Source organism: Amborella trichopoda, chromosome 4, assembly GCF_054954075.1.
Source record: "Amborella trichopoda isolate Santa Cruz 75 chromosome 4, AtrichopodaSantaCruz75HAP2 v2.0, whole genome shotgun sequence".
In the NCBI taxonomy this organism is placed as follows: domain Eukaryota; kingdom Viridiplantae; phylum Streptophyta; class Magnoliopsida; order Amborellales; family Amborellaceae; genus Amborella; species Amborella trichopoda.
In genome coordinates, this window is record NC_142339.1 from 41,781,102 (window position 1) to 41,806,767 (window position 25,666).

Below are 25,666 nucleotides of genomic sequence, written 5' to 3' on the forward strand. Positions count from 1 at the left end.
TTGAAGAGTGGTTGCGGAGTCTAGAATGTAGAGTCCACCAACTTCATGAAATTGTTGCGTCTTCCTCCTATACAGGTCCTAAAAACATAGTAGGAAGGAAAGAAGGTTACATTAGAATTTAGACTTTTGGTAATTCTACTGAGAGTGGATAAGATGACATAAAGTAGTGGATGGGCCATCTTACAGAGAGAACAACTGTTGAAGGCTATCTATATCCTCTTTAGGAACTGAAATCATCTCTTTTGGAATAGAAATCAAAGTTTGAATCATATTGGGAAATGGCTGACCAGTATTAAAGGCAACTTTCGAAGTTGATGAAGCATTATGAGCATTAAATTGACATGGCTGTTGAATTTGCTAGCTGGCCAACTAGCCCAGTACATTTTGTTATTTTGACCATTTCTCGTACAATGATCACACTTCATCTTTCTTTTTATATCCATGATTAGGTTTCCCTTTTCCGAATTTTCGAGGTCCACCCCTTTTATTGTTTTTAGGAGGCAATGAGATTGAAGCAATGGCAGATTGATCACCTACTTGAGCAGGCGGCATGACACTTTTTCTACTCTCCTCGCTATGGACAAAAGAATATACTTGTTGAGCATTGGAAGAGCATCCCTACTCAGTATTTGAACCCTAGCTAACTCAAATTTAGGGTTCAATTCTGCCAGGAGCTAGAAACACAAATCTACTTTACAAACTATTTGTATTTTTCCCCATCTTCGTTATAGGCTGGCTTAAACAATTGGTAATTATCCAACTCCTCCTACATATTATGAAGTAAGGAGAAATATGCAGCAAGAGACCTCTCCCTTGAATGGAAATTTTCCGTCTCCATTGGTACACACATTTTTGCTTTGAGAGTAGGTTTAATATACCGAGTCCCAAATCTCTCTCGTAGTTCGAAGGAACAAGAAGCCCTACTATTCAATGATTGCATAGTGTAATAGCCAAGACATTACAGTAAGATTTTCAGCTTCCCCCTTCTCATGTGAGGGATCTGTTTATTCAATTTCAATAATCTTACATATAGTTGTTGGAAAAATCTATAATTTCGAATCGTTTTTGGAATCGGAATCATGGAATCACGTGTATCAGAAGTTTCGGAATCTAGGAATCATTGTCTGTACGATTCGGATTTGAGAAAAATGATTCTCACTATTTCGGAATTGCGATTCAAAAAATAAGAAATTGTGTTTCCTATTAGCAAGAATCGATGTCCCTTCATGTTGGAATCGTGTTTCATACCTATATGGAATCACACATGACCCCACTTGTTTCGGTGGTTGTTGGAATCGTGATTCCTAAAATATGGAATCGTGATTCCTAAAAATAAGGAATTGTGATTCCTAAAATTCTAGAATCGTTGTCCCCATCAACTTAGAATCACCATTCTCACCATTCCGGAATTGTGATTTTCCTCATATTGGAATCGAGATTCTCCCCTTACTATAATTGCGAACCAATTCCCTCCTGTATATGAGAAGTATTCAGAAAATATATAAATTTACCCATTACTACAAGATCGAATTTTGGTCTGTATATACTCAGTCCAAGACTCCAAGTACTAATGTTAACCTTTATGATATCTTTGTGGACAATCCCATACAATGGACTCGGTCTACTAATAACCCTATTATGCCTACAAGGTCTGGAGCTAGTCTACGACATACAAGGAGCGAGAACAAGGGCTAGCTCCCTTTATCTCCTTTTCTTGAATTATAAAATAAGTACATGACATAGTAATTCTTCTTTGTTAAATGTAGTTTTGAGTCTTTTGACTTTTGAAAATGGAGTTATTCAATTTTTAGTCAATTTCTTTGATATTTAATGATTAATTTAACCTAAAAGACCACATAGGCACTTCACTCATATCCTTATTATCTTCTTATTTTACTTAAAGAAAAACATTTTTATCCTCTTATTCAACTTGAAGAAATGACGGTGCCGATCATATATTAAACATTATTACATTAGTAGTTTAGTACCCACACCATTTACCAAACATTATCAAATTTGAAGTATCATATTTTTTTAGTATTATTTATTCTTGGTAAGAGTTCTTAAAAAGTAACATGGAATGAAGGATGAAAACTAGAAAATAAGAAAATAAAGAATTTAACATATTATTTATATTTTAAAATTTGATTTTATTGCCGTGTGCAACAACTTCAAATTCTATCACACTCTCATACATTTGCGCTCACTCATGATTGAGCACACATTAAAGGGTTTCTGCTCACGTATTACTGATATTTTAAATTTTGATTTTATTGCCATGTGCAACAACTTCAAATTCTCTCACGCTCTCATACATGTCGCATTTACTTATGATTGAGCACACATCGAAGGGTTTTTGCTCTCCCTATGCTCACAAAAAAACTCGTTCCTGAGACTTGTCTGTTATTGCACTAATCAAAACATAACGATTGTGCATTGAAAATAATAAGCCCTCAAGGAAAGGGTTGTTGTATGTTGAATTTTCAGCCACATAAATTTGCTGAAATTGCTCAAACTTAACATTAGGGCAGACCAAATATTCATCTTTTAGATGAACACTAAATTCAGCGGATGAACCAACTTTACCTATTGATTCTCCTTTAAGGTCTTCCTCTTTCTTTTCGTCAAATATTTCCATAGACTCGATCTCCTCTTGGTTCAAATCAATATCTTGATTCTCCATCTCTCCATTGATGAGAAAATTAGATATCATTATTGCCTCAAGGACAACTTCTTTCTTTTCTTCTTGCTCTTCATCAAATATAGGACCCTCATCAAAGAAAAGATCATTTTGGAATAATAATTTCAATTGAAGATCCAAACCTACTGGTTCTTCATCAAACTTAACTTGATCAGTCTCCCGACCATGAAGCTCCCAACGCAGAGCATGTGCGTGGAACAGGTTCTCAAAAGCAGCTTCTGACTCACTACTATCATCATAGTGTGTCAGGGCTGAATTTTGCACCAAGCACGGCGTCAGCTCCTTTACATGCCTTCTCAAATTTTTGGTCTTAGGATCTCGGAGTCTTGCTCTTGTTGGATGGGGTTAGTCTTCGTACCCGGCCACAGACCATGTCTCCCAGCCATGATGCCTATCAACGAATACCACGATCCACAAGAATCGAGTGATGCTTTGATACTATCTGACACAGTTGGCCAACTACCAACAAAAATTTTCGGTGACCAACTACCAACAAAAATAACTGCATTTTAGAGAGAAATAAAAACTGAGAAGGAAATCAACAAGAAGAAGGAACGAACGTGCGGATCCAAGTCCTCCACTACAGACCCACAAGCACAAGAGAAAAAAAAACACCCACAAGAAGGGCCGCTCTCTCTCTCTACAAAAAGCTTTCTTTATTCTGTAAAAATTAATCTCTCTTTCAATATCAGACGTCCCCTTTTAAAACGTCATACTCTGTCTAACTTGCTGAAAGATAGAGACTCAATTATGAAATATAAGCTTACCTCCTATCTCTTTAGGGTACACATCCCCCTTTAGTGCAACAACTATGGGTGGTACAGGTCTAAACTAGTAAAACATAATTGGACACAAAACATCTTAAAAGTTGGATTCTTTTTTTGTTACTTATTACAAAAGTAGAGTTTAGGGGGTTTGGTATCCAACCCGAACCCCAACAACACCCTTGAAGTCCCGAACCCCCTCCCACCCTTTTTCTCTGTTTTGCATTCCTCTAATGCGAGGCGATGATTTGGCAGCTAGGCCCTGGCCATGTAGGCAGGCGAATCCATCTCTTCTTGAATGCTTGGATTTGATAACCTGCAAATCTTTCTACAGGCAAAGTTTTCTGTAAAGTAACTGCCTTTTCTGTAGTCTTCTGGTTTTCAACTTTAAAGTTTTTATAGTTATCACATGAATTGTTTTGCAGTGGCTAGTGTACTTACTGAATTCATCACTTTTTATAGTAATCTGATGATTCCCATTTTACAATTCGTTCTTTGTTTCAGTGGTCTGAAAGGAGGAGGTTTGATCTAGCGGCTTTGATTTCGTCTGTTTTAAAGGCTCAGCTGCAGGCATATGATCCTCTCTTTTCAATGGCTCTGAGGTACTTAATAAGGTTTGTATCAGCTGTGATAGGCGAATATAAAGTTCAATAATGAGGATTCTTGATAATGCCCGTGCTTACTTTTACTTTTGAGAATATGCAGGATCCACAATGGGTTCTGCTTCCGACAAGGTGTTACATCACCCATTTCAGATGTTGCCAAGAAGTTGCTTCCAGAAGAGCGTGACCCTCCTGCAATTCCACAGGAGAATCTATATGAGGCACCACCTTTTGATGAGGCAGGACTCACTGAAATAATTCCTCTCACAATTTAAAACTTTTTGAGTCTAATATGTATAATAATTTGTTGTTTCAGGTTGAAATACAAGCCCTTGCACATGCTGTTGAATTAACAAGACAAGGTGCAGTGGATGCCTTGAGATATGCTAAAGGAAATCTATTTCTTGCTTTCCAGGTTGTGTTTTAGCCTGTTTTGATTCCATTGTATTAACTTAGTCTTAGTCTCAGTGACCTTTATGCAAGTTTTTTTTGCTTGGAGAGAAATTGTCCTACAATATTTGAGTTGATATGAATGTCGAAAGTTCTCTATGTTATAATATTCAGTTGGCCCTAAGATTGTTCGTATAGTGATCTTTTATCTCATATGTGTATGCTGGTGACTTCTTACTGGTTTCTCCTTTTATTGATGATTTTGTTTTTACTGCAAATTGGACTATATTTCAGAATTCTGATATTAGAACTGGTGAACTTTTAGTAACTGACTAGGCTTAATCTAAAATTGGCAGAACATTGGCCTATAGATGCACTGTGGTTTGGAAATGGCATATCGTGATTTATTTGGGACAGAATGTATAGTGATCTTTTATCTCATAAATGTGTACTGCTAATATTTTCTACTAGTTTTTCCTTCTATTGGTATTTCCCGTTATCAAACAGATGCAGTATTGGAAGATGCTGGTTTTGGAAACTGCGTCTTCCAAAACACAAGCATGCCCTAAGTGATACTGGGTAAAAGAACAGCTCTGGAGAGGTGGAGATTTGAGATGCCCTAAGCTATTTTAGTCAGAAGAGGCACTAGGCAGTTTAACCCGATAGGTTCTAGGTTGTTGAGGAAGGAGGTGGGTGGAAAAGGATGGAGAAATAAATGGATCTGAAAAGGTTAGAACTGAACCTGGTTTTGCAATGGGGTGACTGATGCAATGGGGAAAGGAGGCAGCGGAGGTTGTAGGTAAGGGGGAGGGGGCAGGAAATGAGGGGCTTGTTGAGCATTTGACAAACTCACACTATCTCCATGGCTTTTGAAAGAGGGTAGAGAGAAGGAGGCTTGTGGAGGTTGTCAGGGTGGAGGTTGTCAGGGCCTTATCATGGAGTTGTTGATGTCATCTATGGTGATGGCACTGGGTTCCAAGTGTTTGTCTTGCTCTGCAACTCACCAAAATGCAGAGGTAGTGTGTAAGGGGGATAGGGCAGGAAATGAGGGTCCATGGCTTTCTCAGGTGGTTGACAGAAGGAGACGTGGAGGATGTGGGGTTTTATCATGGACTTGTTGATGTCATCTGTGGTGATGGCACTGGGTTCCAAGTGCTTGTCTTGCTCTGCAACTCACCACAATGCTCTCTCCAAGTACACTCATGTATGATTTTACTGGTCCTTTATATCCCTTGCTATTCAGTGGATGTGAAAGACTTCATGCCTAACTGATTGGAGAATGGCACATTACAAGAATGTTTAAGATAAAGAGAATAAAATCATATGTTATGGTCTTGTGTGTCTTGTTCCTCATTCTAATTTTTGACGCGCAGCTCTGTGGGCTCCCATTTCTGGCTTTTGTAGTTATGGTTTGTTTGTGAACTTCTAAACAGGTTCAGATGGGTGTCTGTTAGGAAGTTATGGCATAAGCTTTCATTCTTTTTAGGCTTTCTTAAGGTCTGGTTGCAATCAATTTCATGATTTTACTTTATTGTTTGAAAGTGATGGGGAAAGTTTCGACTCCAGGGAGATCTTATCAGGAATTTGTCTTTGTGTTTCCTTTTAGCCCTGTTATCCAGTATATATATTACCTTTAAACTACTTGAAGACTTTTCTTCTGCAATTCCATCTTCTTTTATGGTTTGTATTCTTACTGCGGTTTTTGCCCATCTGTCTGTTACAGAATGAGGTATGCCGAATGAAACTGGATGTTGCTGCATTTGATGAGATTGTTCATGAGTACTGTGTGTACAGAGGTTTGGTAGATGGTTGCCCTGTGCCACCATCAGGTGAAATTTGCATCTTAATTTATTAAGAAAATGTTGTTTTACTTTTTCCATTTTGGGAATTTTTCTTCCTTTTCATTGATTCTATATTCATTTGATTGCCTGATTCATCAGATATGCCCACCATTGGAATATATTCAAAAGCTTACCAAGAATCTGAGGATAGTACTACTTCTCTCAACGTTGAGGGCGGAACCAGTCAACGTTCAGATGGAGAAGCTTCTGTCAATTTTGTTAAGGTGGGTGATTTGCAAGAAGTGATTGCTGATGTAACCAGCATGCGAGATAATGATGCCGAAATGCGATTTGGAGATGAGATGATGAACAACCGTGAAGATTGCAGTACCAGTGAACCATATGAGCCTGAAGGTTATGCTCGGAAGTTTCAAAGACCGAGAAGCTATGTGAACAGGGAAAGGAATAAGCGCAAGAGATGGAGAGGGCGCGTTGAGAGTCTTGCAGAAGTGAAGCCTGATATGTCATATGCAGGAAATGATAGAGCAGAAGTGATTTCCCCACCGATGGATGGAAATGGCAAGGTAGTGGGGGTTACAGTCAGTACGCGTCATAGACATCTAAATATATATATATATATATATATATATATATATATATATATTCTCCAATCATTTGCGTACTTGAACACAAACTTATACTACGTAATTCATGCTGTTTCTTCAACTCGGACAACAAAGCTTCTTGAGAACTCATCTATTGCTGTAACTCTGAAAGAAAAGCTTCGCTTCGCGCATCAAAAGTAGCTTTTAAGGTTTCACCAAAGGTTTTTTGACTAGATAAAACAAAACCTCCAAAACTTAAAGCTACAAGAATTTCTTCATTAGAAATTAAGATTTGGCCGATAAGCTGGTCGAGCTAGCTCTCGCTTCCTCCCTCTACAGGTCTTGAAAGCAAGCGGACAAGGGCCCTGAATTTGGGGCCAAAAAGAGACAATATATATATATATATATACATATATATATATATACATATACATATATATATATATATATATATATATATATGGAAATGCTAGGGTGAGCCCACTAACTCACAGGAAAAAATGAGCCGATCTGACGATCACGGATGTCCGGTAGTGTTTGAATTTTAATTTTTTTTCTACAAATCCAAATTACTTGATATTTGGAGCATGTGTACATCAAAAATAGGTGAATCTTCAAAAAATGTCAAAAAACTATTTTACATGAAATAAATTGACCAAAATACCCCCGAAAAGTTTTGAGCTATTTTGGTCAAATTTGGTTTGGCGATTTTCTTTTTTTTATATATATACTTTTATTAGGTGCAGTTTGATGAGAAGAACACACCCCTAAAATTTCAAGTGATTTGGATGCATGGAAAAAAAATTAAAATTTAAACACTACCAGATATCCGTGTTTATCAGATCGGCCCTGATTCAATCTAGGCTGTTGGGCTCATTTTTTCCTGTGAGCTAGTGGGCTTTACCCAAGATTTTTCCTATATATATATATATATATATATATATATATATACATGCATACATACTTACATACATTATCTTTGTAATTTCCTTCTTACAAACTTTCAAAACGCAGCTTGACTTAAAACAAGATGTGGAAGATAATCAGAACAGGGAGGTTCACAAGTATGATATGGTACTAGAGGTGAGGGATCTAGCTAGCAGAGGCATGGCTGCCAAGGTTGTAGAAGAAATAAATGCCTTAAATCCTCAGTTTTTGGAGCAGAACCCTGTTCTTCTATTTCAGTTGAAACAGGTAAATGATGACTTCTCTTATGGATTTTGTTGTCACAATGAACTCCTAATTCATGGAGATACAAAATTATGAAACTTCTTGCTCACTAATGTAATTCTTTTAGGTGGAATTTCTTACGTTGGTCAAGGGTGGAGATCACCGCAATGCTCTCAAAGTTGCATGTTCTGACTTGGGTCCTCTGGCAGCTGGCAATCCAGCTTTGCTGAAACCACTAAAGGAAACTTTACTGGCTTTCCTTAATCCCAATGAAGATGCTCTTGCAAAATGCGTGCCTTTATCTGTCCTTTCGACTTCCCTTCAGGTGTGTTTCTGGTATCACGATGGCATGTCAGGCTTGGTTGTTTTTTGCTTCGTGCCTGTTCTTGTTGCCTGCGTTAATCTAAGTTCAGACATTTCTTTGTGCCTCCTAAGAACTGTGTCTTGTTTCAATATGCATATCAGTTTAGAAGTTAGAACCAGTTTTGCATAAAAGGTTTCTTAATGACACTTTATATCCTAAATCACTAAATGGCTTGGCAGAAAGACTTTTGTCTGGTGGAGGCCCTACTTATTATCTCACCTTTTTTAAGTAATTCCCTTAACAAATTTAGTGTAATTGATTTTACTGCTCATTGTTTGACTGTTAATACTGTGCAGTTTCATAAGTAAGAATTAAATTCTGGCTGCTTTCTATGGATCCTTATGAAATTAAAACGTGCTATTTATAGATTCAATGCAATTTAGGATAATTTTCTTAATACCATCCCTAAGGCCTTCCAATTTCCAACTCGAAATAAGGCAATGTTTTGAATTTGGGGTAGAGTTTATTCCTGCCTGGCTGTCTATTGGCTACATTATTTAAAAATAGGTTTAGGACTTACAGCTCACTCCATTCGTCTCTTCCCAATCTATTCGGCTCCTCATACATTCATCATGACTTCAGTCAATCACGATAGTCAACCCAAAAATATGTTTCCTCTCTCTAAATTGCATCAACTGGTGAGTCTTCGTCTATGGCTCTCATGAATTGCATGGTTTGACTACTATTTATTCAAGTGAAAGAAAAGTTGACCTAATTGTTATAGCTTGTAGTGATAGCCTTATACTAATCGTTGCAATGAGGCTTACGCTGTGAGCAAAGTAGTCACAAGACTCGCAACAGTTAATGAGGTAAAAGTGCTGATCTATGTTCAATAGATGTTTGGTGTCTGGAATTACTAATTGTAAAATTAACTAAGGAGAATCACGAGATGTCATCTGTGGGATGTAGTATTTAGCAAGGGTCTAGTGCCACTTGTGAAGGTGCTAGAGGCAGCAAAAAATACGAATACAATCGACAAGCTAGAAAACATGCACATGTCATTAACTAATACAGTCTTTGTATTTCACGAGAAGTGCCACATCCTAAGATGTTTTCAGGACATCTTAATATAGTGTAAGTCTTGACATAAATGAGCATATGATACACAAAGGATATTCATTGTCTTTCCAATAATTTTCAACATACATTACGGTTAAAATACAACAAACTAATATATGAGAGATGAAAGTGTATAAGAGAGATTAAAATCTAGAAAGAGAGAGAAAGAGAGCGAGAGGTGAGAGAGAAAGCAATATGAAGAAGAAGAAGAGAGAAGGGTTATGGTTAGGTTGTACTGACCCCTATTCCTCACTCATGTTCTTTTATACAATAATAAAAGGGAAATGAAGTCTACCCCCCTCCCCAAAATTTCTATTCCTATTAGCCCCTTGGGTTCACCAAAATCCCTTGTACCCCCTCAAGTTTAAACTTTGGTACCATTATCACCCAAATATGTTTTCTTTGTTCTTTTTACAAATTTGATCTTTTTTTTTTTTGATAATGTTAATCTACAAATTTGATCATTTTATTTTACAAAATGCCAAATCCATACGTTAGTCATCTATTTTATTTTTTTCGTGACTTGATAAACAAATTTCATTGATGATAAAAATTATAATAATAGTAATTACAACAACAACATATCAATTGTTAAATAATTCATCTCTTATTGGTTTTGATAAATTTCTTTAATAAATGAATAAATAAATAATAACCCATTAACAATAGTAATAAAGATCTTGATTATTCATTTCCCAAGTTCAAAAGATATTGATGCAATTGTAAAATAGGTCATAATATTAAAGAAACAATTATTTTCTTTTTAAGTCTACTTTTGTAGAGTAGGGTCCACAGAGATAAGATTGGTTTTGGGCAATGAAAGAGAAAGGGAACGGAGTTGACTAATTGATGGGCTTGGCATTTTGTAAAACAAAAAGATCAAATTTGTAAAAAGAACAAAGAAAAGCATAATTGGGGCGCTAAGGTCCCAATGTTTTAAACTTGAGGGGGTACAAGGGATTTTGCTAAACCCAAGGGGCTAATAGGGATGGAAATTTGGGGAGGGGAGTAAAGGTCATTTTCCCATAACAAAAAGCCTAAAGTACAAAACTGCCCTTAAGTAATGGGAAAGACAAAAAAGTCCTTAGGGACTTAAATGCAAAAAGAAATAAATCTAGAGTCAATTATTCATGACACTCCCCCTCATGTTTGTGCATAGATGTTTGTTGTGCCCAACTTGCTTAAGATCATGTGTAATAAAGGTTTCCCAATAGCCTTGGTAAGAATGTCTGCTAGCTGGTCACCTGTTTTAGCATATGGAGGACAAGTTTCCTAGGTTGCAACCCTTTCTCGAATAAAATGCCAATCTACTTCAATATGTTTAGTTTGATCATGTTGAAATTGATTATGAGCTATATTGATTACTGCCTTGTTATCATGGTACATGACATTGATCCTTACAAAGAAAAACCAAGTTTCGTAATAGAATTTTTAGCCAAGTAATTCACATGCACCATGAGCCATGGATCTATACACAGCTTCTGCACTTGATCTTGCTACAACTGACTCTTTTACTCCAAGTTACAAGGTTCCCTTCAATAAAAATATAGTACCCTGATGTCGATCTTCAATCCATAATAGAACCAGCCCAGTCAGCATCTGTATAGACCTCAACTTGTAAGTGCCCATGATTAGCAAACAATAATTCTCTCCCTAGTGATGATTTTAGATATGCGAGAACTCTGACAATAGCCTTGAGATGGATAGTTCGTGCAGAATGCATAAATTTACGCTTACAACATATGCAATATCTGGGGCGTGTAAGTGAAAGGCATATTAGTCGACCTACTAATTTTTGAAAGCCTCCTAACATTAGAAGGAATAGAAATAGAAGACAGAGTATGCAAAAGCATAGTAGGAAGGAGACAAGGACATAAGAAACAAGATTGTCAATTGGGTTAGCAGTGCAACTGCGTATACCTTTCCGTACAACAATGGACAGATCAAATTGATCACTCTGAGAACTAATGGAATTAGAACTAGAATTACTTGGTTTAGAGGTATGTAATTGGCTTGGAGGCATGTCAGCTATGGCAGTGTCCAATTCTCTTTGTTTCTGTTGAGTTTGGACGTTTGATTACTTTTTTCCAACTTCAACATAATAAGTCTATTCGCCACTATCCTCCTGAGCTCAAGTATCAGGAAAATGGAAAGAGGAAGGGGAACATGTGTTCCCTCTTCCACATTGTGAACCCCCCTAAAGAGGGATTGGAAGAAAAAGAGTGGTCTCCAAGAAGGTTACCTCCTTCAACACAAATTTCTTCCCCAGCACTGGATCATCGTACTTGTAACCCTTTTGAGGGTACATATAATCAAGAAAAATGCATTTGACAAATTTGGGGTCCAAGTTTGTGCAATTGGGACTTAGAACATGAGCGGAGCAACCACAAACAAAGACTTTAGGAGGAAGATTAAGATGTGGACGATCAAGACAGAGAAGTTTATGGGGAGATTTGTAGCCTAGAGCATGAAGGCATCCAATTGATGAGATAGGATGCAGTAAGAACAACCTCCAACCAGTACTTCTTGGGTACATTCACGCTCAAGAGAAGTGCATAGTTAACTTCCAAAAGGTGTCTATTCTTTCTTTCAGCTACTCTATTTTGTTGTAGGGTGTATGGGCAAGAATTCTGATGTTCTATGGCACGTTCTTCAAGATAGGCCAACTCCTCACATTGCGGTACTCTCCACTTTGATTAGATCTAGGTACCTTAGTTTTAGTATCCAAGTAAGTATGAATCATCCTATGAAAGATTTTGGACATGAAGATGTTCGGAACTTCATCATCAGTCATGTGCAGCAGAAGTAACCACCCATAGAAGAAACAAAATACTAGTAACGAAAAATAGAATTAACAGGAGATGGACCCCGCACATCAGAATGGGCAATAGCAAAAGGAGCATTACTTTTGTTATTATTGGGTAAAAAGAGTTTCAAAGATGTTTTGAAAGTTCACAGACTTCACATTGAAGCTCTAATACACTAGTAATAGTAAACAACTTAGGAGTTAAAATTTTCAATGGCTGGAAAGGTAATTGGCCAAGTCAGAGATGCCACTGCCAAATCCGATCTTTATTAAATTAATGCAGGACTAAAGATCTTGAGGAGTAGTAGGCAAGTCAAGAATATAAAGACAACCAGCTTCACGACCAGTGCGAATCATCTTCCTCGTATCCAGGTCTTAAAAAACAAAGTGGGAGGGAAACAAGGTTACACTACAATTTAGACTCTTGGAAATGCTACTGATAGACATTAAGTTTGTAGCAAACCTAGGAACATGAAGAACTGATGGCAGAGACAATTGAGGGCAAATATTTACAGATCCTTTTTCAAACAATGGAAGAAAAGGATCCATCAGCAATTCTAACTCTCCACCATACAAAGGGAATATGAAGAAAACAAGGGAGACATACCAATCATATGATTTGAAGCTTTGGAATAAATAATCCAGGGCTATCGGCACGAATAAAGAGAAACATGATTAGCAGAAGCATGCATACTTGAGTGGGTGAAGGATGATGTGGAGGTAGTATATGAGCCATCTAACTGTGCAAGCAACTGATGAAGACTCTCAATTTCCTCATCAGGAACTGATATCATCTCTTTTTGAGCCGAAGATGAGGGTTGAGCTGTATTGGGTAGTTTTTGATAGTTGTTGAGCCACCAATTGATGAAGCATTGTCCACCTTGGACACATTCTTACTTTGGGAGTAAGTTTGGTGTAATGAATTGAGATCTCTCTTGCAGTTCCAAGAAACAGGAATCCCCTACTAATTGATGGTAGCATTGAGTGCAATAACCAAGACATTGCTGTCAAATTTTTAATCTCTCACTTCTCATGCAAGGTATGTCTCTTCAAATTCAATAATTTTTCCATGATGTATCCGATCTTCCCTCTTCCACCAATAAAAATGTTAGCAAAATGTGACTATTCCCAGTAATTTGTTCCATCAAGTTTAACAATTGTAATCTGCAGTCTTGGGTTTTCTCCATGGCTAGCCGTGTGAGAGTTATACCGGGGAGTAGAAGAGGTGGTAGAAGAGTGCTCTGAATCACTAATATTGGACATAACACCTACTACATTGCCTATACACACCACAGAACACTCGCTGATTAACTATACAAGAGATCTCAATAAAGTATGTGTCTCACTACTCATGTCTAGGGTGACATATTAAAGGAGTCCAGCAACCAATTTTGAAACACTAAATCGTCCTGTCCAATTCTAGGGTTTTGAGTTCAAACTCAACACATGTTGAAAGTAACCTGAAATTATGTTTTGATGCACCATACCAATTGTTCAGATGTGAGTTTTCAATCCACCCTAACCTGATCGGGGGTTTCGGCCACCATCAATTTCTAGATCTATGATCTTAGTCCATACCATCTAGACTCTAGGTTTTCAAGCCACAGATAAAAACAAAAGAATCCATGGAAGAAGGGAACTGTAAAATTAGGGTTTTTCAATTCATACTTGGTTTTCTAGGTTTAGGGTTTCTGACCATTGTATAGTTCTATCACATCATTAGGGTTTCAAACAAATATCTCGAAGCTAGGGTTGGTAATGGGCAGGGTGGCCATTCCTAGCCCAGTTAGCCTGGCCCTATTAAACTAAGGCATGGCAGAATGTGGCCTAAGGGCCAGGCCACCACAGCCCGCAGGGCTGGTTAGGGCCTAGGCCAAGGCCTCATTGAGAGGGAGTGTTGTGAACAATTGAGTTTATATTTATTTCTTCTTCTATTTAAATCCTTAAGGACTCATCTTTCCTTTTACTTAAGCACAGTTTTATACTTAATACTTTTTATTATTGGTATAAAAGAACATGAGTGGGGCATAGGGTCAGTAGGACCAAACAGTGACCCTTCTTCTCTCATCTTCTTCTTCTTCAAGTGACTCTCGCTTTCTCTCTCTCACATACACATATCTCTCTTTCTAGATGTTAATCTCTCTTCTACTTTTAATCTCTGGTTCCAAGTTAAAATTCAACAAACTAACATGTATGAGATGAAAGAGTATAAGAGAGATTAAGATCTAGAAAGAGAAAGACTCTCAGAGAGAGAGAGTCACTTCAAGAAGAAGAAGAGGAGAGAAGGTCACGGTTTGGTCGTACTGACCTCAATAGCCAGTTATGTTCATTTATATAATAATAAAAGTTTGAAGTACAAAACTTCCCGTAAGGGAAAAGACAAAGAAGTCCTTAGGGACTTGAATACATGAAGAAATAGATATAACGTTAGGTATTCTCAGCAATATGACCAATTGTACCTGAAAACACACATGGACAATATTTGGAAAAGGAGGAGCTTTGGATTCTATGTTATGGGCCTTGGAATGCACCTTGAAATTGAGGAAACGTTACCAAAAACAATTAACAGTTTAAAAAAAAAAAGGAAAAAGGTCCAGGTTTTTCACATGGCCCTCTCCCTTGTGAATCAAATGGAAGATAAATGGGGCTATGCCCATGGCCTATTACAAATAAAAACTTGATTTCTGCCTTGTGCTCGTAAATTTCAAATCTGAAACTTTCAAGCTTGACACACTACATTGCCTGTGGCTAACCAGACCAATGTTGGCCATTTGTAACTTTTTCCACATATTTAGGGAGAGATAATTAGTCTTCCAACATGAACAACAGAACCTTTAGGGGGGAGACAACCACAGTCAAAAGCATGAAAGATAGAGTCAGAATTCTGGTCACCATCTGGGCCTCAAACCACAAATCCTTCAGACATTTCTCCTCATCTGAATTCCTCCTAAACTGGCAGGCGCATATGCATTCGAGGCCCACTAGGATCTCACGTGCCTCTCTCTGGAGACCACTGGATCCAGGCCAAGCTGAGCTCATTTTTTATGGTTTCTCTCTGGACAACCCTGGCCCCTCTGGTATCTGGGGCATCTTTAGAACTCATGACGGGTCCACCCTTCTTTCCTTCTTACTCTCCATCGGCCCTGCTGATTCCAGTACCGTGGAAGCCCTCGTGCTTTTAGAAGGAGTTAGGAAATTCAATCCTACCTAGAGTCCTGTATTGGTTGTTGAGGGTGACTCTAAAAACGCAATAGCCTGGCACGGGCTCTACACCGTGCCCCTGGAGACTTGACCACGTTTTCTAGGAGATTTCATACATGCAGGGCTATGTGGGTTTCATGGAGGCATATTTTCAGGGAGTCTAATGCAGCACCAGATGCACTCACAGAGAGGAAGCAGGACTCAGCACCACCTAGGGGATATTTGGCATTTTTTGGAGCTCTTAGTCCCCATTTTTGTACCTAGCTTCTGTTATTATCTCGATGTAGAGCTTCTTTTTGGCCCTTGTGCGGGCTTTTGTACAGGGCACCCATGCTCTGGGTTGCCTATTCTTTTGTATCTGCTTACACTTGAAATTTCCTATACTACTTAATACAATAGTCACCGAAATAACCAAACAAGCAAAAATAAATAAAAAATAAAAAATTCTGATCATTTGGTGATCCAAAATTTCTAGAGAACCTTCTAGAGACTCTTGAATGGTTGATAACATAAGCCATAAATCTATAACTTATCTGGCTGTACCTTTAAACATGTGACCTAGGTTATGGTGCTGATGAACTGGTAACAGATTAGGGTTATAAGATTAATGATGAGCCATATATATATATATATAATGAGATTTGTGGCATTCTGCTATTAGAGGCTCAAGAAATTGATTCAAGTCTAGATATTTTGTATCTTGTTCCAGGGCACCCATGTTCTGGGTTGCCTATTCTTTTGTACCTGCGCACACTTGAAGTTTCCTGTACTACTTCATACAATGGTCACTGAAATAACAAAAAAAGAAAAAAAAAACAACAAAATCTGATCATTTGGTGATCCAAAATTTCAACAGAACCTGAATGGTTGGTAACGGAAGCCATAAATCTATGACTTCTCTGGCTGCACCTTTGCATGTGACCTAGGTTATGGTGCTGATTGACTGGTAGCAAGTTAGGGTCGCAAGGTTATTGATGAGCCATAGATATAATGAGATTTGAGACATTCTGCTATTAGAGACTCAAGAAATTTTCGAAGTTCAGATATTTTGTATCTTGTTCGAGTATATATTGGATTACTTGTCTCCTTTCTTGATTTATCTGGGATTGTTCCTGCTTTTGTTTTTTGGGTGAACTGTTTTGATACTTCATTCCACTTTCTGTTACTAGAGTAAAAACTTGGTAATGAGAATATTTTTCTTGCCATTGATTCTTGCACTTGATTGGAACCTTGTAGTGCAATTATGCAGTTATATTCCATGATTGGACTACTAAAATCCCAAGGTCTTTGGCCTGTTGCAGGTTTTATTGGGTAAAAGTCTTGGCATTGAAGAACCACAACTAATGAAGATAATGAGGGCCACACTCTATTCTCATACTGAGTGGTTTAAGCTGCAAATGTGTAAAGATCGCTTTGAGGAATTTTTAAAGATTAATTGTTTGAAAGAAATCGATTCTCCCTGGTTCACTGATGCTGCATCTAAGACCACTGTAGACTCTTGCAGTTACGGGGCATCTCAAGTTACTATATCCACGAGTAGTAGACGATCATCAGACACTGGCGACCTGATCAATGAGCCATCAAGAGAGATTATTTTTGATGAAACTGCCATACTCAAAGTTATGGTGAGTTCTATTTGTTCTATAGTTTTTTATAACTTAATGTATCCATGCTGTTCTTCGTGTTCTATCGTCATTTTCATGTAGATTGGTTGACAGTGATAACCTAACTCAATTTATATACCCTTTTATCATGTATGCCAAATAAATAGCATGTCTTACCATATGTTAAAAGAGGAGTCTCCTGGTTATGTTTCATGTCCACTTTGTTATTGCTTGGCATGTAGGCCACTAGATTCACTGTTATTTGATCCAAACCAGAGTTGGAAACTTTGGACTCATTCTGGGAGACCCGAAGGCCCAGAGCGAGTTAGCTCAGGAAAAATAAAGTCTTTTAGAAGTTCATAAAACCTTCATACAAAAGGAAAATAAGCCTCTGATTCAATGGAAAACAAGCCTATCTATCAAACAAATCACAAAATTTACATACAAAGAGTATTTTGATGTTCAAAATATATGTGCTTAGAAGCAAATTCTTTCATTGGGCGTTAAACAGATTGATTAGTAGAAAATTATGATATTTGAGGGAATTGTGCTATGTTCATTTGTAGTGGCCAAGTAGTCTAGATCATTATTCTTGATATTCTTCCTAATCTGCTGGCATATTGATGTGTCTAAAATTTTGAAATGTTTGAATATCTATTTGGTTTTACAATTTTATTTAGATTAGTACCAACTTATTGTCAGAAAGAAGATTGATTTAATTAGATAATATTAAAAAAAAATTGTAATCCTCACAAAATCGGATACAGGACTTCTAATTTATTCCAACTGTATTTTATGAGAAAGAGAGGGAAGTATAGCTGAGCCAGAAGGGTTATTGGACCCTTAGTTATCACAGAAAGGCCTACATTTCCTCAAGGGTGTGCATGACGGCATGTTGTTTCTTGATGGAGCTAGGAAAGCTTCCTAGTATTGCTCTATATTGATGTGTTGTAAAGAAATTTGAGAGATTGGCTGAGATCTAAGTGTTTTGCAAACAGTTTTATTCAAGCTAAATGTGCAGGACTTACTTGAGAGTTGAAAGTATGAGGATGCTCTTTAAGGAGGATGGGTATCCTTCACCTTTTCATTACAAAATGGTTATTCTGAAATGAAAAGTTTTGTAAAGAAAATCTATTGAAAAAACAAATTACAAAACTATGAATTAGCATTTGGGTATTTAATCTCCTATTGAGCAGGACCAGGTTTTGAATTTTAGTATTGCAGATATTTATTAAAGATTTATAAAGAAAATCTATTGAAAAAAAATTACAAAACTATGAATTTGCATTTGGGTATTTAATCTCTTATTGAGTAGGACCAGGTTTTGAATTTTAGTATTGCAGATATTAATATTCGTTATTTTATGAGGTATTAGTATTGCACATATTAACTTCGTCTCTTTCATTCTTTTTCAAACTAGCAAAACTGAGAGAGGAGTGTAGGGATTTAGAACATGTTAAATGCATTAAGGGCAAAGATTATAGGTCTTGGTGAAGGATGACGTGGTCAATAAAAGGTGGGGAATTTATTTTAAAAATTGTTAAATGATTACCACTTTGGGAGCACAACATATGAGAACCTTTGAGGTAAATGATGTCGGAGGTCATGGATACATTTGTAGGATTAGGATATCTAAAGTGAAATAAGCTTTAAGAAAGATGAACGTCGAAAAGGCTTTAGGACCAAATGGTGTACCAATGAAGGTTTGGAAGTGCATGTGAGAGATTGGCATATTTGGTTGATTAACTTGTTCAACATGATCTTAAGAACAAAGAAAATGCCCGACGCTATTTTCTCAATCATATGCTTAAGCAGAAAAATAGCCTCGATGATTGAGAAATTCAATGAGAAGAGAAAAGACTTCCACATGGTTTTCACTGATTTAAAGAAAGCATACGATAGGATACTTAGAGAGTTAACTTGGTGGGAGTTGGAAAAGAAAGGAGTCTCTAGATGATATATTGACACGGTGAGGGCTATGTACAAGGGAGCGGTACCTAGTGTGAGGGTAATTAGTGGAGAGACAAATAAGTTTTCATGATGGTAGGCCTACATTAGGGGTCAGCATTGAGTCCATATCTCTTTGCTTTGGTTATGGATGAGTTAACTTGACATCTACTAAATGAGATATCGTGGTGTATGTTAGTTGCAAATGACATAACTTTGATTGATGAGATAGAGATGACATCAACGCAAAGTTAGAACTTTGGAGGGATGCTTCAGAATCCTAAGGTTTTGAAATTAGTCGGACTAAGACAGAATATATGAAATACAAATTTAGTAATAATAGGAGTAAGAATGAGGAATTAGTTAAGATTGATGGCTAAAAAATACTTATAGGAGATTATTTTTTATATCTTGGGTTGATAATCCATGAGAATGGAGAGGAAGATATCGTGCATAGGATTAAAATTGGGTGGATAAAGTGGAGATGTGCTTCTGAAGTCCTATGTGATCAATGCATACCAATGAAACTAAAGGAGAAGTTCTAAAGGATGGCTGCAAGACCAGCCATGCTTTATGGGACAGAGTGTTGGGCGGTCACGAACAACATATCCATAGAATGAGTGTAGCTGAGATGGATGAGTGGCAAGACAAGAAATGATAGAATTCAGAATAAATACATTTGAGGGAACTTAAAGGTAGCTCCAGTAGGGGACAAGATGAGAGAAAGTAGAGTTAGGTGGTCTTGCCATGTAAAGAATCGATCTAGAACATCGGTTAGGATGAGTGATTTAGTTCAAGTAGAAGGCTCTAAAAGGGCAAGGGGAAGGCCTAAAAGGATATGGATAGATGTTTAGTGAGCAGAGAAATGGTGACTTGTAGTCTAACTGAGGGTATGACCCTTAATAGAGCGTAATAGCACAACAAGATTCGTGTAGCTGGCACCAAATAGTTAGGATAAGGCTGTTGGAGTGGGATTCTTTTGTCCCCTATTCCCTCCTGGTGGGAGTCACTCTCTATGTCGGTTTCTGGTTGGGTTGGTTTGAGAATCCAGTGTAAACTATGAAGGTGTCTAATCCTGTAGCCACTTGTTGCCCAGGTCCTTCTATTCCCAGAAATCATCCGTACTCCAGGGAATTCAAAATATTGACATGTGGGAAGAATCCAAGCTTCTTTTGGCCCAAGAACTTCAATGGAGGTCCCAACTCAAGATTGAGTGCCAATCGATCCTCAAAAAAGAGGAGATTTTTTAGCACCAGAGATCCAGAATCAAGGGGTTGCACTACAGAGACCTCAACACTGGATTTTTTCACAAAACTGCAAACTGTAGGTGGAGAGACAATACAATCTCTCACCTAACGGTCGGCGATAGAATTTTGGAGCAACCTCTTGAGATTGAAGAAGCCATTCTTCCATACTTTAAACAGTTATTTGCCGCTCCCATCTGTCCCAGACCCAAGATGGACGATTTCTCCTTTCTTTCCCTCCCCCTTGACAAAGTGCTTTGGATGGAGAGATCTTTCTCTGAAGTAGAAATCTGAACAGCCATTGATCAAATGGCTCTCGATAGGGTTCCTGGCATTGATGGCTACTCGATGGCTCCCTTCAAAATTTTCTAGGACTCTTTCCGATTCGACATTTTCGCTCTTTTCGACAAATTCCACTTGAGAGGAGTCATCATTTGAGCAATGAATGCAACTTTTGTCACCCTTGTCCCCACAATCGAAGGAACGAAGCATCTAAAAGATTACGGCCCAATCAGTCTTATCAACTCAACCTAAACAATCATTTCCAAGGTCTTAGCCTCTCGATTGAAAGCGATTCTTTCCCTAGTTATTTCTCCCTTTCAAAGTGCTTTTGTTATAGACCGCCAAATTCTAGACGGGGCTTTGGTAGCCCACGAGTGTATCCACTCAAGACATCTAGCAAAACAACCTAGTCTCGTAATAAAATTAGATTGGGAGAAAGCATATGGCCATGTTGACTGGAACATTTTGGAAGAAACCCTTACTAGAATGGACTTCGGAAGTCGGTGGAGGATTTGGATGTAAGTGTGTTATTCCCAACCCTTCTTCTCAATTCTCATTAATGGATCATCGAAAGGCTATTTCCCTTCCTCTAGGGGTTTAAGGCAGGATGATCCGCTTTCTGCATTCCTCTTTGCCATCTTGGCAAAAGTATTTAGTCAGTCCACCTGTAGAATGTTTGCTGCAGGCAAAATGAATGGATTTAAGTGTGGGAGCCCGGGCCCCTTTAGTCTCTCACCTTCAATATGTGGATGACTCCCTTGTTTTCTGCAACGCTTCTCCACTTGAACTCGACAACCTTTTCATGTTTCTAAAATGATTTGAGTTCGTCATGGGGTTTAAAGTTAACTTCAGCAAGTCTCAGATGATGGGGATAGTTATTGATTTCCAAGTTACAAAGCTTTTGCGGACAACTAGGGCTGCGAGGCAAAGCCCCTTCCTTCTAATTACTTGGGTCTTCCCCTCTGCATCGATAAGCCTAAAAAATTGCTTCTGGTCGCACATTATAGATAAGGTGGACCGCAAGCTTGCAGGCTGGAAAGGCCCCTTCCTATCCTCGACTGGGAGGTTAACCCTCATAAAGGCTACCCTGGCCAATATTCCTGTTTACTAGAGGTCTATCTTCCACATGACAGCAGCAGTGTCTTCTCAATTCAAACAACTCTTTCGCAGGTTTTTTGGTCTGGTGACGCTGCGATTGACAAGTTCCACTTAAATCTCCTGGGAAAAACTGTCAACCTAAGAGGTTAGGGGGTCTTAGAATCTGTAAATTGAGGAAACATAACTTGGCTTTACTTAGGAAATGGTGGTGGTGCCTTGCTACCCAAAGAGACCAGTTATGGATTGACATTCTGAAGCATAAATATTGCCTTGCACCTTCTTCTTGGGTACCGGAGTACAGGGCACAGAATAGAGCCTCTGGGATTTGGAAATCAATCTCTTCCTCCCTGGCATCTTTCAAAAGCCTCGTTCACTTTCACTCTAGAGAAGGCAACCGAGTTCGTTTTTGGCACGACCTTTGGATAGGTCAAGAATTCCTCGAAGTCCAATGCCCAAAACTATTCTCTTGCTCGCTTCCATGAGGCATCGGTGGCAGATGAGATGACCACCGCTGGTTCTTATTGAACCTGGAACCCGGTGTTCAGGAGAGCTCTTAGTGACTGAAAAATTTCGCTTTTCTTTTAGCTTGCTGCCACCCTTCAAAATTGTTTCCTTGCGTTTCAAGGTCCGGACCTCATTATCTAGACTCTCTCCCCCTCTGATATATTCTCGGTCTCATTATTCTTATCACAAACTTCTCCAACCACCTACTTTCCCTCTCTCCCCTGGAGCCCAAGCGTGGTCATCTTTCGCCCCTCCTAAAATCCAGGTATTCATGTGGCTTGCTCTTTCCTAAAGGGTGCTCACCATCGACCATCTTCAGAGTAGAGGCATTGTCCTCACAAATCGATGTGTCCTGTGAAGAGAGCAATGTCCACCTATTCCTTCACTGCCACTTCGCCCACAAGCTCTGGGGTATAGTCCTTAGCCTATTTAAATGCCAGTGGGTCTTACCCGCCAATGTATACCAGCTTATTAACTCTCTGCAACCATTCCCGTGGCCTGAACCAGGCATTTTATTATGGAAATCTTTGGTGGCAGCCATGGTTTGGGCCTTGTGGATTGAGCGCAACAATAGGATCTTCCAGGGTGCACACTTATCTGGGGAAGGCCTTTTCTCCAAGATCAAATCCTCGATTGTCTTCTAAGCAACCAATCACAGGAGCTTCAAAGGTGTACACCATTTAGCCTTCTACCAAAATTGGGAAGCCATTCTTCTTTTTAGACCTATTCACCTTAAACTCAACTTCAATGGCTGCTCCTTGGGCTATCCCATACCATCGGGAATTGTGTCCCTTCTCAGGTAGCACACCGGAGCCATCCCTGCTTCCACATCCAAGAACATCGGCCAATGACTGTTGATGCTCTGGCTTTACTGGAGGGGGTAAGGCTTCTAGTCCCCTTTAGGAATGCCCCAATTATGATCGAGGGAGACCCAAAGAATGTTATTTGGCTGGGAATCAAATTCTTCTCCCTTTCCTTGGACTTTGGCTAACATTTTTTGCGAAATTGCACACCTATGCAGTGATATGCTCGTCGCATGGAGGCATATTTGGCGGGAATCAAACCAGGAAGCCAACACCCTCGCTAAGGATGCCGCATCTCTAGATAGCCTATTTTTTGGAAAAAGTGTATCCTCTTTAATTATCAATACAATGTTAACATGTTAAAAAAAAAAAAAAAACACTACAAATTTTATTTTGGACCTTGTGCTCAAACAATGAGACATTCTCAACCACGCGATTTTAAATTTAAAGGCCGATGTTGTTTGTGACTTCTTTGTATCAAAAATCAAGGGTCTCATTGTACACATTCGGTGATGTAATAGCCCACCTCTTGTCGGTAGAATGGTTTTTCCTTTTATTCTTTTTCAAACTTAACTTTTATAATAGAGCACTCGTCTCTTGTGGGTGGCCTAAGGGGTTCCTTTTTGTACTTACATATATAATACAAAGTTAACCTTTGTCCTAAAAACAAAAAGAAGAGAAAATTGTACCATGACTTGGGCTCTGTTTTGATGGACATTTATTCCTGGTTATTCTTGTTCTCTCCACTGCCCATTTGTAAAGTCTAATGTGTCTCGTTTGGTCTTCTCCATCTATTTATAAGGGCAATTTCCTTCGGCTGCTTATTTGGGAAATATCACAAATCACTCTCTTGCCTATTTAATAAAACAAACTAGAAATGCCCATGGTCATGAATAACTCCAAACGAAACAAGGGAGCATACAAGCCTTTGGACATAAATTTTGTGGGACAATGCCTTCCACCAAGTGAAACGAACTGAAGGGTCCTTAATGCATATTTGCATCGTTTAGCATCTCTTTAACATAAGAGAGACATGCTTGCCATTGTTTCTGTTTCTTGAATTTGGTCGATTCTCTATAATTTCTTACTTATGTCGCTTTGCTTATTAATTGAGCAAATATCTGTTCTTTATTTAAACAGGGGACTCTCTGTTTATTTCATGAAATCTGTAGATCTTTTTAGTTTTCCAATTTCTATATGCAGTTTTGCATCTATGAGCATTTGAACTTAAGCTTCCGTGTCTTTGTTCTATATGTTCACAGGAATTCCTGGCTTTGCCAAGGTCTGATGCCATCCAGCTTCTAGCTCAATACAATGGAAACGCAGAGACTGTTATACAGCAGATATTTGCATGACAAACTACTGTGACATAGTGATCTGGTCTTCTTCTTCTTTTTTCCTTCCATCTGTTTTTTATTTTATTTATTCAATTTGTTTTATATATGGTCTAGGGGGAATTCCATTTTATTCACCAATTCGAGTCACCCATCCTAACCTTGTACAATGTTTTTTTGGTACATTTGTTTATAGATTGTAAATAGGTAGACAGAATCAATTTAATAAGAAAAAGGACTTATTATCCGTGAAAGTGTTCGAAACTTAGTTTCATCGAATATGCTATTATTGTGTACATCTATAGTAGAATTATCTGATCAATAGGATATAGGTGTTGATGTTTAGCACAGGGCCGAGCTTTTAAAGTCGAAGTTTATCGGAGACTGTTGTTCCGGCACATTAATGTATTATTATTTTTTTGACAATGATATTAATTTTATTAATACTGAAATAAAGCAAGTTTCGGCATGTTAAAGTATTATTGTTTTTTTGACAATATTATTAATTTTATTAATACTGAAATAAAAGCAAAGAAATTACAGAGGCAATAAAAGCATCAAATCCCCATCGATATACAACTCTTCCAAACAAGACACCCCTCTTAGCAAGTCCATCTGCCACAAATTTTGCATCCTTATAAACACGTGTAAAGGAGACGTCCATCAATCTATATGTTAGTATTTTTGTTTTGTAAAATATTTAACTTATTTCAAAACAACAATATGTTTGTGGTTTTTCTTAAGTTGTTTTGTAAAGAGAAAGTTGTGGGTTTGAGTCCCACATTGAAGAGAAGAGAGTTATTTGTGTTGTATTTAAGAGCACGTAATCTCATGCTTTATATTTTTAGTACAAAGGTAAGAGAGATGGTGCATGCGCGGAGCATGTGAAGTGTATGATGTGTATATGCATGTGATAGCGTGGGAGCAAGGGCGTTTGATGGCGCACTTTGTATTTCGCACTCTTCATGAGGCGTCTCGTGCCCAAGCACATGTGCGGGTAGGGTTCGTAGCTTGTTATCTTTTTGTGAGCCCGGCTCGTCTAGGGGATGCAACGGTCATCTAGCTGTTGATGAAATGGAGGCAAAATGAGGTTGTAAATTTTATGAGATGGCAACAAAATATAATCTTCTTGCTTACTACACTCAATGTAGCTTACATAATCACCGAGTTTATGCGTTCACCACCGCCACCATCAAATGACTCGATCGAGGAGCAAACTCAAGCATACAAAAAGATGGATGGAGGATGACTACATTTGTAAAGGTCACATCCCCAACGCTTTGACGGACTCGATCTATGACATGTATGGATCGGTTGCCACGACAAGAGCTGTTTGAAAGCTTCTTGAAACCAAATACCTCACGGAAAAGTCTGGTAACAAAAGATTTCTCATTGCTAATGTTCTAA

General features: G+C 38.2%; 1 protein-coding gene across 4 annotated transcripts in view; it reads left to right on the top strand.

The window, feature by feature from the left end:
• Positions 1-24,506, top strand: part of LOC18425115 (Ran-binding protein in the microtubule-organising centre protein) — a 50,715-nt gene extending 26,209 nt beyond the window's left edge. For 2 of the 4 annotated variants that reach the window (XR_002279420.2, XR_016053556.1), the window contains exons 4-13: positions 3,970-4,079; positions 4,171-4,306; positions 4,384-4,482; positions 6,181-6,286; positions 6,398-6,822; positions 7,858-8,037; positions 8,141-8,338; positions 16,745-16,844; positions 16,948-17,068; positions 24,188-24,506. Coding sequence is in view for 2 of the 4 variants with exons in the window: in XM_006829618.4 (XP_006829681.1) it covers positions 3,970-4,079; positions 4,171-4,306; positions 4,384-4,482; positions 6,181-6,286; positions 6,398-6,822; positions 7,858-8,037; positions 8,141-8,338; positions 16,745-17,068; positions 24,188-24,280 (1,671 nt within the window). In the remaining 2 variants the exon portion in view is untranslated. Of the gene's footprint in view, positions 1-3,969; positions 4,080-4,170; positions 4,307-4,383; positions 4,483-6,180; positions 6,287-6,397; positions 6,823-7,857; positions 8,038-8,140; positions 8,339-16,744; positions 17,069-24,187 lie in introns of all 4 variants that reach the window. The other 2 variants (XM_006829618.4, XM_020661900.2) reach the window with 1 other exon arrangement.
• The last annotated feature ends 1,160 nt before the right edge of the window (positions 24,507-25,666 follow it).